Here is a 14,221-nt window from a genome sequence, read left to right as displayed (position 1 = left end):
TGTCTCTACTGATTTACCTAAATAGGAGAGATTTCTGGGGCATACCTGGTCATGGAGGGCAGTGGGTCATTCTCCTAAGAGGCCTTAGTAGTGTTGGAGTATTAAGACTATGGTGGTCGTTCGGTCATTTTTGGTAAATAACTTTCCAGCAACTTCTCAAGTTTCACCTCTCAGTGGAGAAAGATGCTGGAGAAAGATACCAGGCCTCTTAGCAGTCAGCAGAGATTGCGCTGGGGCGCTGCAGCCTGGTCAGCTGAGCAAATGGAGCTATGGCCCTGGATTTTGGTTTCGTGATGACTAAGCTGACCCGGTTAGTGGGCTGCTGGGTTTCTTTGTCCCTGCACTTTCTGCTTGATGAGATGCTTAAGCAAATGGATTAGACAACCGCTAGGAGGTACCCGAGCTATGCGTCGACAGCCGGGGCGAACAGAAATGGCTAACTGTGGGTCCCTCGGCTCCGCGGATACAGGCTGGTGGCGCTTTTCCAGGGTCGGGGTTGCAATTAGCTTGTGGGTGGGGCGAAGAAGAGGTCTAAGAACAAACGGCCCTTTAATCTAAAAGGCAGAGGAGGTGAACACCCCTCCAAGGCATTATCGTCCCCGAGGTCTGCGAGCTTGGGCACCAGCTGGCTGCACATCTGGATGCAGCAGAGCCTTTCGATGCAGGGCGGAGTCGAGGCTGAGGATCCCGGTGTGCACGCACCTCGTCGTGCGCGCGCGTGCGGGTCCGTGAGCATTGGGAGTGTGTGTATCTGAGTGTGTGTGTGTGCGCGCAGGCGCGCACGAGTGTCAGCTGGAGCCGCGGCTCCAGGATCGGGTAATGGGGCTGGGGGCCCAGGAAGGAATAAATCTCTGCCGGCCTCCTCGCGCCTCACAGCGGGTTAATAAACCAACCAGTTATAGAGAGATGAGGGTGACGGCGGCAGGGTGACAGCCCCGGCGTGCCGGCTGCGTGTGGAAGGGTCAGGTTAGCAGCCAGTCTCTGCCACACTCAAATATATACATACATTGGGGGTGGGAGGTTATTTTTTATTGTTTGCCTCTATCTCCAGAGAACAAGAGCGGGAGGAGAGGCGCGCGCTCCAGGCGAGCGTCGCGGATCTGAACGGGTCGAAGGAGGCAAATTTGCGGGTGGGGGAGGGCAGGGGAGACCTTGATTTCCACCAATCCCCGGGCATTTGTCTGCGAAGTCCGGGGCGCAGCGGAAGGCTGCGGCGCGCCGCTGAATTAACTGATGAGAGCGAGTTCTTTTCTTCTTCGGGAGGGGTGGGGAGCGAGGGTCCTGGCGGGCAAGGCGGAGAAGCCCGGGGCAGGATAGCGGTCCCGGGCTGCCGTGGAAATTTCCAAGGACTTGGTGCGTCGCGGAGAGCGCGTCTGGGGGGGTGCTTGGCGGTGCAGCAGCGCAGGAGGCGGGGAGAGGCGGCGAAGGGCGCAGGAGCATCTCTCAGAAGGGGACGCCGCGGACCAGTTGTCTGGGAGGGAGCCGAGCCTCTCCCCGGACCCGCGCGGAGGGCGACAGTGATGCTGCAGAACCGGCGGGAGCGACTCACCGCGGCCGCTCTCTGCGCTCTCGGAGACCCCAGCGCCCGCCTTCTGCAGGGGAAGAGACCATGACCAGAGCTCGTGACTTGCCCCCCGGCCACTTCCCCTAGAAAGAAACCCTTGAAAAAGTTGCATTTAAAAAAATCCTTGCGCTGACCTTTGGGGCCGTGGGGGCCGAAGAAACGTGCGTGCGAGTGCAAACAAGAAAACGAAAGGTGTGTGTGCATGGGGGGCCGGCGGTGGGGGGACCCTCCGCTGCCGCTTTGCCTGACGCTGTGCTGAGGCCGCCCCCCGGGACCCCGGGGCTGCGATGAGCCCCTGTGGACGGGCCCGACGACACACGTCCAGAGGGGCCATGGCAGTACTAGCGTGGAAGTTCCCGCGGACCCGGCTACCGGTGGGAGCCAGTGCCCTTTGCGTCGTGGTCCTCTGTTGGCTCTACATCTTCCCGGTCTACCGGCTGCCCAACGAGAAGGAGATCGTACAAGGGGTGCTGCAACAGGGCACGGCGTGGAGAAGGAACCAGACGGCGGCGAGAGTCTTCAGGTACTCCTCCCCTCGCGGCTCCTCCCAGCTCGTGTCCTTTACTCCCCGTGCGCCGAGGACAGGGTCACTGGCTAGGACGGCCTTGCAGAGGCATCTCTTTCATCCAGTACTTCTTGTCCTACTCCCTTTCTTTGCCATTTCTAAACCTGAAGACTTTATCTGGGGTCCTTCCCCACCCCTTACACCAAGACATGTGCAGACACCTGCTTTGCCCACATAAAGCCTGTAAGCATTTCTTCCCCAGCCTAAGTTATAGTCAGTGATTCGTCGGTAACTGGTGGGAAGGAGAATCCAGGTGAACTTTGTCTTTTGCACTTAATGAGAATTTATCTCTTGGGCTCTGCAGATGTTTAAAGCTATAGAGAACTAGAAGAAGGTAAGAGGCATCTTCCTGAGGTTAGGTGAGTGGTTGGTAACATAAATCACTAATGAGGGAGTGATGGGCAAATCTTGGGCGGGGGAAAAACATGGACACCTATCCAGGATCCTTCTGCTTTGCCCATGACAAAACACAAAGCACTTACTGATCACCTACTAAGAGCCGGGTACTGTGTGATTTTTACTGAAGACTCAGCAACTTTTCCAGTAACAGATATTATTATTCCCATCTTACCAACCACAAACTGGGTCTTCAGAAGGAGGAGTTACTTCCCCGAGGTCATGACATGACCCTTTGAAGTGTGGGAGCTGAAATTTTCATCACACAAAGCTCTACAGCTCTCAGCTTTTTGGGGGGGGGGGCTTAGACTGTAGAGGACTTCTGGAGGATGGGAGATGGGCTTTAGGTAGAGACTTAAAATCAGAAAACAAACAAAAAACTCAAGCCAGGTTGGAAATTAGAATGCTGGGGCTCAGAGGTTGTAATTTTCCTTCCTTTCTGTGAATTTCAGCATAAGTGTCTAAAAATAAGTTCTTGGCAGCAGGGTTTGTGTAGTTAGATTGGGAGGGAAGGTAATTTTCCTTCCTCACTTCCCTGGGCATGTTGAGGGGGACACACAGGGGCCTCCACGAGGGCCATATGCCCCTTTCCCCTTCAGTCCCTGGGGCCAAAGATGCTGCAGTTGGCTCTTCCTGAGATTGTAGTGGTCTAGGTGGGGAGTGCTTTCCTTTGCTCTGCCTAGGATCTTTGCAAGCAGTATAGACGGGCAGCTGAGAGCCAACTTAAACATTTTCACTACTCTTGGTTACAAATGTTCAGAAACATCTATGAATTACAAAAAAACTTTTTAAACAGATGGTTTCCTTCTCCTCCTTGGTCGGGCCTGCTCCTGGAAAGAAGGTCAAAGAGATAATAGCCAATTCTTTCAGGGGAAGGCAGATGAATTCTTTGAACTGGGAGGGAAGACTTTCCTTCTCTCTTTTTCTTTAGAATTCAGCTATCATTAAGTTTAAAAATAACCCTACACCCCTTAAAAGTATGTAAGGGCTAATTTTCTCTCGCCTTCACAGTATTGATTGTTGGACTCAAAAGCACCCCAACGGCATAGCATCCAGCAATTCTTTTCCCTAAAGACAGAAAGCACTTTTATCCCAAGTAATATAAGGAAATGAGTTAAGAACTTCCCATTGATTTGCAGTGAAAGAGTCCATTTTTGGTATAGGAGGAAGAATAAGGAAGCTCTTTTAGAGCATAAATTTCTTTTGCAGGACATAATCAAGTGGAAAATGCTTCATATTCTGAGAAACACAAACTGATCATTTCTGAGACACATTTGTCCCTTGCTGTCTGTAGCCTGGAGTAATCTTCAGTGTGGCTGTCATTTGGTCTAGTCTCTATGTGCAGAGAATTACTAATTAAAATCCACACAGTATAAAAAACTGCCTAAACACATATCCCTCAAAGTTAGTGTCTGTAAAAGTGTGTAAGATGCACCATTGCTTGTTGAAAAGAGTTTGGGCTTTGGACTAGAATTCTAGACTAGTAGAATTTCTAGGCTGTGTGTGTGCCATGACTAGATAGATAAGGAACAGAGTATCTTTGGCAATCCACTCTATGTCTTTGAGTCTTAGTTTCCATATATTTTATTTAAATTCAATTAATTAACATATATTATTTGTTTCAGGGGTGCAGGTCTGTGCTTCATCAGTATTATATAAGTCATATTAACCAGTCTTATAATACCCAGTGCTCATTACAACACATACCCTCCCCAGTGTCCATCACCCAGTTGTCCCATCCCTCCACCCTTTTCCCCTCCAGCAATACTCAGTTTGTTTCCTAAGATTAAGAGTCTCTTATGGTTTGTCTCCCTCTCTGGTTTTGTTTTGTTTCATTTTTTCCTCTTTTCACAGGGATAATAACATTTACCTTGCAGGGTTGGTATAGGTTTAAATAAAAAAAATGATGCCAAGTGTTTGGCACATTCACCCAGTCAATGGTGTTATTATAATTGTCATGAATTATGATTTTCTGTATATGTTACAACTTAAATAAGGACTTCTGGCCAGCCCATAAGAATTTGGAACATTTTGCGTGCCAAATTTGCAGAGAAACATTACAGGTCAATATACTACCCCCACCCCCCAGCTTCTTTACATTGAACCTAATAAATAGGGATGAGGAGTTTTATTTATTTTTATTTTATTTTTTTTAAGAGAGCGAGTTCTTTTTTTTTTTTTTTAAGATTTTATTCATTTATTTGACAGAGAGAGACACAGCGAGAGAGGGAACACAAGCAGGGGGAGTGGGAGAGGGAGAAGCAGGCTTCCCCCTGAGCAGAGAGATGTGGGGCTCAATCCCAGGACCCTGGGATCATGACCCGAGCCGAAGGCAGATGCTCAACAACTGAGCCACCCAGGCGCCCCAGGGATGAGGAGTTTTAAAAGATAAAAGTATCATGCTTTGTTAAGTCAAAAAAAATTTTGTATTCTGCATCTATAATAAAATCTGTTGTTTTAAATGTGGATTTTTAGTTTGTGGGTAATAGTGTATGTTTTTAAAATATTAGACAGGTCAGCCAGAGGCCTTTATTATGTTAAGAAGGCATAACTTTTGCAAACCGGTGGCTGTGTTTTCCAGTCTAAAATATCTTCTGCACAGGGGCGCCTGGGTGGCTCAGTTGTTAAGCGTCTGCCTTCGGCTCAGGTCATGATCCCAGGGTCCTGGGATCGAGCCCCGCATCGGGCTCCCCGCTCTGCAGGAAGCCTGCTTCTCCCTCTCCCACTCCCCCTGCTTGTGTTCCCTCTCTTGCTGTGTCTCTCTCTGTCAAATAAATAAATAAAATCTTTAAAAAAAATATATCTTCTGCACAAATAGAAATATATGTACACAAATATACAATATGCACTTATGTGTGGAGATAAATGCACATTCATAAACTATGGAGTGATGTCATGTATATGTGTAAATTTATACACATATTCATATATACACATATATATATAATTGCAATCAGTTAATTGACCAGTATTTAATGAATGACTGTTATACACCAGATATGAGTTAGGCCCTGGGAGATAGCAGGGAACAGGATGGACAGATTGCTTTCTCTGAGACAACTTACCTCCTACTGGGGGGTGACTGACAAAAACAAATGAGTAAAGCAATAGGATGATTTAAAGTACCGTTAAATGCTATGAGGACAAAGGAAAGTGTTTTGTTATGTGTATAAGCATTAGAATTTCAGATTACATTTTGCCCTCTGTGCTTTCATTTACTTTTGTGATTTTCTTCTCTTGGCTCAGACCTTAAGTATGACTTCTCAGAGGGAAACCTTGACAAATCTCATAGGAGAAGGCAGCAAGAAAGTCACAGAGCTGCAAGAGTTTTGAACTAGAGAGGAGGTTTTCGTAACATCCACATGGCAACAGAAAGATAAGGAATCAATTGGCTGTATCATAGAAATATTGGAGAGTTTCTGTGCAACTCTTGTTGCTTCTGAACGAGTAGTCAAGCAGTGTGGGGAAATGCTGAACCAAAGTGGCATTTGTCTCTTCCATCAGGGCCTCAGCCACTTCATTTGCTTCTCTGAAAGAAACCAGCTCACAATTTATGCTCAAGACTCTATCCCTGGTGTCAGACATAGTAATAATGACAACAGTAACAACAACAAAACTGACAAATTATTAGGAGCTTATAATGTGCATGACACTATGCTAAGTGCTTTACATGTACTGTCTCATTTAATTCTCCTAACAACCTTGTATAAGTGGATACATTATCATCCACATTTGTAGAGAGGAACATGCCCAGGTCCCTGCCATCACGGGATTTGCTGTAATCCCAGGGATAGGCATATGTGTGTATAATTAACTAACCAGCTGGACATAGGGCCATCAAAGAGAGGCAGCATAGCAGAGAGTAAAACTGATGGACTCGGGAGCTGTCAGAGCATGGTTGGAATCCCAGCTGTATCCCTTTCTGGTTGTATGATCATTGGTAAGTTCAACCCTCAGAGCTTCAGTCTCCCCATTTGTAAAATGGGGTGTGTAGTAATTTCTTACAAGTTCGCAGTGCAAGTTACATAGTGGCGTATTGAAAGCACCTAGAACAATGCTTGCCATATACTTCTGTTCAATGCATGGTCGTTATAACAAGAGAAACATGAGCAAAGTGCTGGGGAAGTTCACAGAACATGGCTTTTAATTCTGCTGGAAGGAGGGAAATCAGACAGGAGGTGGTGTTTGCACTAATCCTTAAAGGATGGTAAAATTGGGTGGTAGTAAGAGGTGAGGGCAGAAGGATATTCTAGGCAGGGAGAACAGCAAAGGCCAAAGCAGGGAGATGTGGAAATTCTTGATGTGCTTCCTATATGGAAAGGTATTAATTTTCCCACAGAGAATGTAGTAAGAAGGTAGACTGGGAGGTAGACGGAGGCCAGGTCACCATCTCTGAATGGGCTTGAGGTGTGGTTTGTGAAAAATGAACAAACATCAAGGAAGTATCCAAGGGCACTGGCTGTGTGTCAGATGTCAGCAGAGTTGGCACCTCACTGTTACTGGTGGACTGGGGGATAGAGGATAACACACGCAAGTGCTCTGAAAATTCTGTATATTCACTGGGTGCTAGCCATTACTCTAAGCCACGATGTTCCTCCTTCCTTTCCCAAATTCTGAATGAAATACTACTCTAAGCATTTCTAGCTTTATGTGCCTTCGTTTCTGTCCATATTTTTGAATCTGTGGATCCCAGAAGCTTCAGATATTTCCACAGCTGCCCTGGTGGCCGCAGAAGGGCCCTGGGGGGAGGGGGAGGGGAGGGAGGCAGGTGCAGCGCTCTGTGTATATGGGATGTAAGGCTTATGTTTGTTAAGGTGGAGATTTATGGAATTCACTTTAAAAGTAGTTTAGGAAAAAGAGAGTTTAATACATTTTGGTGCTTAAGAAAATAAGCTTCAATTATGTTGTGGATTTACAAATGTGAAAAAACTTCATTAGCAATAACCACAATAGCAAGAATAAATCATCAACACCAATTGGACACATAAAATATACCAGGCCTGGTTCTCAGTGCTTCTTTTTCTTATCTTTTGTTCTCATAGCTACTTTACAAAGTAGATACTTGTATGTTCTTTGTTTTATGGATGAGGAAATGGGGATTCAGAGAGATCCATTAACGAAATGATGGTCACGTTTCCAACCCAGAGCTATTTGACTCTAACTAAGCCTTATGCTCGTTCCCTGATAATCTTAGATAAATGAGGCACTGCTGCCTCTATCCCTTAAGATCTGGCCATGAATACTTCTCCAACATCATCTTTCATCAGCATTCCTCTTTAGGTATAGTAGTACTGGTGAGGGTTCTAGTTGCTGAAACAAGCCAGGCTGTGTTGGTTTTGCTTGTCCTTCCCTCTGCTTGGAATGTCTTTCCTTCAAGGCCACAACTCCTTGCCCTTCACCTGGCCAATTCTTACTCATGTCTTGACGGTGCATTTACTGGTTAAGAGCAAAGGTCCCAAAGTTAGTTGTGCTAAAATTCTGATTCTTCCATTTGCTGTGTTCTTGAGCAAGTCAGCCTTCACTATCCGTTTCCTCATCTGTAAATGTGGCTTTTTTTTTTTTTTTCATGTGGCGTCTTGTAGGATTGTTCTGAGCATTAGAATAGATAATGTGTTGAAAAATGCTTCTGGCATATAATTAGTGCTTAATCCATGTTACCTCTCTTCAAGGTAGCCTCCCTTAACTCCTTTCTTCCTTCCCAGGCTGTGTTAGAAGCTTCTCCTCTCTCTTTTTTTTATTGCCTTGTGCATATTATTGCATTTCTGTAATTATCAAAAAACATTTACTACTATGTGTCTACCACTATTACCATAGAAGACGCTAGAACTATAGCAGTTAACTTAAAATTTACTTTCTTGAAGTTTATGGGCTAATGAGGGGCTGGGGGTTCACATGGACACGTGGGGGTGCCCTCCCTGTGTCGCCCTGTTCCAGTATCAAACTTCCTGGAGTTTGAGAAGCCTAAATTTGAACTGGCATCCCAGTTTGTTATGCAGGTATATTTGTTCAGGGAAAGGGATAGGAGGTCGGAATATATTTTTTATCTGTTGATTTGATTCTAACTTTTAAATATTTAGATACATTTGTGCTTTTGTCCTCTGCCTTGCCTAGGCCTCTGGCCTAGGTCATGAATGAGCAGGAGATCCAGAGCAGGGTAGCAAGCACCTATTACTTTTAAGGTGGTTGGAGGAGAGGTCACTAACGTTTCTCGGGCTTGACTGTAAGCGGTTATTTTAAAAGGTTCCCCCGGGAAAAGTAAAGCAGGAACTTATGGCAGGAATCCTAAACTTAAGTTCTTATCTAAATGTCCAGACTGTGCATGTGAGCAGGGTTATCACACTGTAAAATGTGTAGGCAGCAACTCAGAAAAACAAGTTTTTTTTTCTTAAAAGTTGTTTTTCTCATCACAGTTATAAATCATCTTGGAAGTGATGCTGACTGTGTATACTTAATGCAATTTCTTTGAGGGAGTTGATAGATTTCTAGTAAAATACAGTACTTTTTAGCTTTTCATTCCACTTTGGATCTCTTGGGAGTTGTGTGACCTTGGGCAAGCTGCTTAGCCTCTCTGTTCCTCTGTTTTGTTATCCAAAAACTGGTATATATGCTAACCCACTTTATAGGCTTGTGATGATAATTGAGATAATTATTGTAGAATCCATAGCCATCCTCACCTAGCTGGTGAGATGACAGGATGCTTGTTCCCACCTAGAAAGAGTCTAGATTTTGGGGCCCCAGAGAATCAGGTTTTGATCCTGGTTCTGTCATTTATTAACTTTGTGACCTTGAAAAATTTTCCTGGCCTCTCTGAGCCTTAGCTGTGGGTGGCAGTACTTACCTTAAGAGGATTAGGTGTTGAATTATTGCTGATTATTAAGCCATAATGATGAGAAAAGCCGCTTCCTGGGACGCATCTGATGCCTATTACTTGTACTTTCAGTAATGGAGTATCTAATGAAATGTTACCTTATGACACACCCTCTTCTTCCATAGTGTTAGTACTAAGGATGCTGTAAAATGGCCAGTAGAATTTTAAGGAAGAGAACAGAGCCCAGTCATAAATCACCTATTCATTCATCCGCATTTACTGAATGCCTGTTGTGCACCAGGTACGGGCTGGGATACCGCAGTGAAAGTTAAGACATGGTTCCTGATTTTATAAAATTTACAGTCTGGTCTAGTGTCATTAGTTAAGTTAGTAAGAAATTGAGTAATGTAGTGTTCCAAGGGCTACGGCTACGGTTGGTCTGTTTCAGATAATTATGCGGAGTTTCAAAGTGATTGATTTTCTCCCTCTCTGTTGGACTGTCTTCTCGCTATGGCATTGCATGAGAGGGAAGCAGCTAAGACCAGAGGAGCTGTGTCACTCTTTTAATTAGGTGCCAGGAGGAAGCTGAAGTGAATTCAGAGTTACACATTCTCTACTATTCAGGGCTTAAGTAACAGAGAACACTACTAGAGATTTCCAAGTGAGTATAATGAGAACGGGCTTTTGGGGAACAAATTGCTTGTTTCCGTTATTGATACAACAAATATATGCATGATTTTATGTCCCCTGTACTTATTTAAAAAAATCTATAGTGTTCATTATTTGTCTGACTTTGGAAGTAATAGATACTGTAGGAAAAATTTAAATGTAGTAAAAAGGAGAAAAAAACCACTCATAATTCTGTCCCTCAGAAGTACTTCATTGCGAACACTGTTTCTTTTGTGCGTATTTGTTTGCATATGTGTATTACTAAATTGTATATTTGTATATTTAGTTTTATATTCTTTTATCCACTCAGTGTTATATCTTTAACATTTTCTCATATAATTAAATAATTTTTAACTGCCAAGCTTGTGATAAAATAGCTTTATGATTTTCATTTTGGAAAAACGTTATTTACTGTAAATTTTTTAAATGTTACCAATTTGGAACAAATTACTTTCTTCCAAAGGATCCTTATAAAGGATATCATATTTGCATGTTAGATTATTTTTTTTTAAAAATTTCTTCATATATTTGGTAAATACTGAGCATGGGAAATCAAAAGCCTCTTTAAAGAGTTCTGCTTTCTCAAAGTTGGCTTTTAAGTGATAAGAGCAGCACTTTGTGAAAGTAATTGACATTTAATCACCTAGAGACAAACATTGCTAATATTTTGGTATATGGTTTTCCAGAACATTTAGTGCTTCCTCTGTGTGTGTTTATAAAACAAAAATATAATGAATTTGACAGTATATTGTAAAATTTTTAATAACAATATATGTAGATCTACACCATCTTTTTATTTATTTTTTTTAATTATTTAAATTCAATGTAATTAACATATACTGTGTTATTAGTTTCAGGGGTAGAAGTTTAGTAATTCATCAGTTGCATATAACACCCAGTGCTCATTACATCAAGTGCCCTCCTTAATGCCCATCACCCAGTTACCCCTTCCCCCCATCCATCTCCCCTCCAGCAACCCTCAGTTTGTTTCCTAGAGTTAAGTGTCTCTTATGGTTTGCCTCTGTCTCTATTTGCATCTAATTTTATTTTTCCTTCCCTTCCCCTATGTTCATCTGTTTTGTTTCTAAAATTCCATATATGAGTGAAATCATATGGTATTTGTCTTTCTCTGACTTATTTCATTTAGAATAATCCCTTCCACTGCCATCCATGTCGATGCAAATGGTGGATATTCATCCTTTCTGATGGCTGAGTAATATTCCATTGTATATATGGACCACATCTTCTTTATCCATTGAAGGGCATCTTGGCTCCTTACACAGTTTGGCTGTTGTGGACATTGCTTCTATAAACATTGGAGTGCAGGTGCCCCTTCTTTTTACTGCACTGTATCTTTGGGTTAAATACCTAGTAGTACAATCGCTGGGTCATAGGGTAGCTCTATTTTTAACGTCTTGAGGAACCTTCACACTGTTTTCCAAAGTGGCTGTACCAACTCGCATTCCCACTAACAGTGTAAGAGGGTTCCCCTTTCTCCACATCCTCACCAACATCTATTGTTTCTTGAGTTGTTAATTTTAGGCATTCTGACTGGTGTGAGGTGGTATCTCATTGTGGTTTTGATTTGTATTTCCCTGATGCTGAGTGATGTTGAGCAATTTTTCATGTGTCTTTTGGCCATTTGTATACCTCAGCCCTTTTTAATGGCTGTAAGATTTTCCTTTATTAGAATAGTTAATAATTTATTTAACTAATCCACTATTATTAGATATTCATGTTGTTGCAGTTTCTCACCTTTGTAAATAATGCTGTGATTAACATCTTTGTGTATACATCTTAAACATTTCATCTATTTTCTTAGCATAAATTTCTAAAAGTAGTTTCTTGGCAGTTGGCCCCCCCCCCCCCCCATCAATTCTTACAACTGGCTTCTTTGGTTGTTCATAGAATATCTTCAGCTTTGGCTAAGGGCAGATTTGAGTTTTCCTCCATTTCAGTGTGGAAAGTGATTGCATAAATAGAAAACATATAATGATTGTTAACATTAAATGATGAAATTCTCCTTCGGGAATTTTCAAGAGGTGGAAGCATCTAGGAAAAATTCCCATACAACGGGATGTGTACAGTAGCAGTCCCCTCACTGAGCACTGTGGCGACCTCTCTATGAGGAATTTATTTAGTGCCCTGGAAGATGTGCCTTTGTCTGTCATGATTATTCTCTTCATTACAGAACAGATGGTAACTAGCTCAGTGTTTCATTCTTGTTTAAAAAGAAATGCCTTTACAGGACCATTTGTACTATTTTCTAGGATTTAAGCAATTAAAAACTGTAATTTAAAAAGAAAGTTTACCTTCTCCTCATGACAAGGTAGAGATTTCAAGGAAAATGATTAATGTCTTAAATAAAAAAAATAAAACAATTGTATGTTATGACTTATTTTAAGAGTCACTTTCCTATATACTAAAATTGGAAGTCTTGGGGGGGGATGCTTGGGTGGCTCAGTCAGTTGAGCATCTGCCTTCAGCTCAGGTCAAGGTCTCAGGGTTCTGGGTTTAAGCCCCGTGTTGGCTCTGGGCTCAGTGGGGAGTCTGCTTCTCCCTCTGCCCCACCCCGCTGCTTGTGCGCTCTCTCTCTCTCAAATGTATGAATAAAATCTTTGAAAAAAAAGTAAAATTGGAAATCTTGGGCTTGAAACTAGAACAGATCATATCCACCTGTGCAGAGGGTGAGCGTACAGTAGAAAGGCACAGAAATCCCATGATGATATTTTGTTAGGTTGGTTTTTTGGAAGTTGAGTGTTGGTGATTGGTTGTGTTGATACTTGACTAAATCATCTCTATCCTGTGTTATTCTCCTCCTTTGCACCTGTTTGAAGCAGCTATACGTACTGTTGCTTTGGTGCTTTAGGGTCAGACGTTGAGTCTTGTTTATATTTGTCTGCCTCTGATCCTCCCTCACAGTCTTACTGACCGTCTAACAAGTACTTGTTTTATGAATGAAAACATCACATTTTCTGCAAGGCCTGTAGATAGCTGTCTGAATACCATTCAGGGGTAGTTTCATTTATTACCTAATATTGAGACTCCAGTTATTAATATTCACTACCAATTCATTTGTTCACTCCTTCACTCGGTCCTTTTTTCAACAAATAACTATTCAGAGCCTTCTGTGTGCCAGGTACTCTTATTAGGTGCTGAGAATCAAGTAGTTAGTCAAGAAGACATGGGCCTTCCCCTCGTAGAACGGATAAGCACACAGCATACATTGTAAGAAGAGTGATATTCTCCAAAATAATCTCTCAACTCCTTTTTATGGAGGAAAAACAAGCCCAAGTTTAACTTCACTTTCAGAATTTAGCTGTGTCTGTGTTTGGGCCAAAATCCTTCCTCTGGTCCACTCTCTTTCTGGCCTGTATAGTGATTGTGAGGCCAGAGGCCTTTGTACAGTTTAGTGGTATGACATCTTTTGATTCTGGTTAACCTATGCAACATGTGAAATACTAAGAGAGGAAAAAGCCCTTTAAAACATTGCTAAAAGATACGAGTCCATGGGGGAAAGCAAAGCCCAATTACTGGTAGAATGAAAGAGAGCTAGAAGCAGGCTGGCTTGGATGGGGATTGTTTACTTTGTTTGCATTTGATCCTTTTTAAAGATTTTTTTTTTTTACAGATTTTATTTATCTATTTGAGAGAGAGAGCACAAGAGGAGGTAGGGTCAGAGGGAGAAGCAGACTCCTTGCTGAGTAGGGAGCCTGATTCGGGACTCGATCCCACGACTCCAGGGTCATGACCTGAGCCGAAGGCGGTCGCTTAACCGACTGAGCCATCTAGGTGCCCCTGTATTGCAACTGATTTTGACTTAACTAGCCACCCTGCCATAATAAAGGAGAGGGAGTTTGACAGAAGGGGGAAGGGCTGGAAATAGAATGCTGTGGTTTAAGGAGTCTCAATTTGGGGTAAAAACACAGTCATTTTATTTTTTCCTAATAACTGCTCCAATACCATGCCATGGTAGCCCTAACTCCTGACTCCCACTCCCCACCCCACTTAGCTGGCTCTAATGGGTCTTTGGGCCAATGTGGTCAAATTTTATCAATTTTTATCCATCTTGATTATTGGGACAGTATATTCTGGTGCTTAGCTCAGTTTTGTTTATTTTAATTAATTCTTTAAAGGTTTATATATTTATTTTAGAGAGTGAGAGAGAGAACATGAGCGGGAGGGGCAGAAGGAGAGGGAGAGAAAAATCTCAGACTCA

At 42.9% G+C, this 14,221-nt stretch overlaps 1 protein-coding gene across 1 annotated transcript in view; it reads left to right on the top strand.

The window, feature by feature from the left end:
• Positions 1–418: 418 nt before the first annotated feature.
• ST8SIA1 (ST8 alpha-N-acetyl-neuraminide alpha-2,8-sialyltransferase 1) overlaps positions 419–14,221 on the top strand; it is a 147,737-nt gene continuing 133,934 nt past the window's right edge. Inside the window, exon 1 of the mRNA XM_081821341.1 lies at positions 419–2,087. Within this exon, the coding sequence (XP_081677467.1) occupies positions 1,852–2,087 (236 nt within the window). The 5' untranslated portion in view covers positions 419–1,851. The remainder of the gene's footprint in view (positions 2,088–14,221) is intronic.

This window comes from Leptonychotes weddellii, chromosome 5, assembly GCF_054177405.1.
Source record: "Leptonychotes weddellii isolate Sample4059 chromosome 5, ASM5417740v2, whole genome shotgun sequence".
NCBI lineage: Eukaryota > Metazoa > Chordata > Mammalia > Carnivora > Phocidae > Leptonychotes > Leptonychotes weddellii.
Note: the sequence above shows the minus strand (reverse complement) of the source record. Positions and strands in the feature narration are given on the sequence as shown.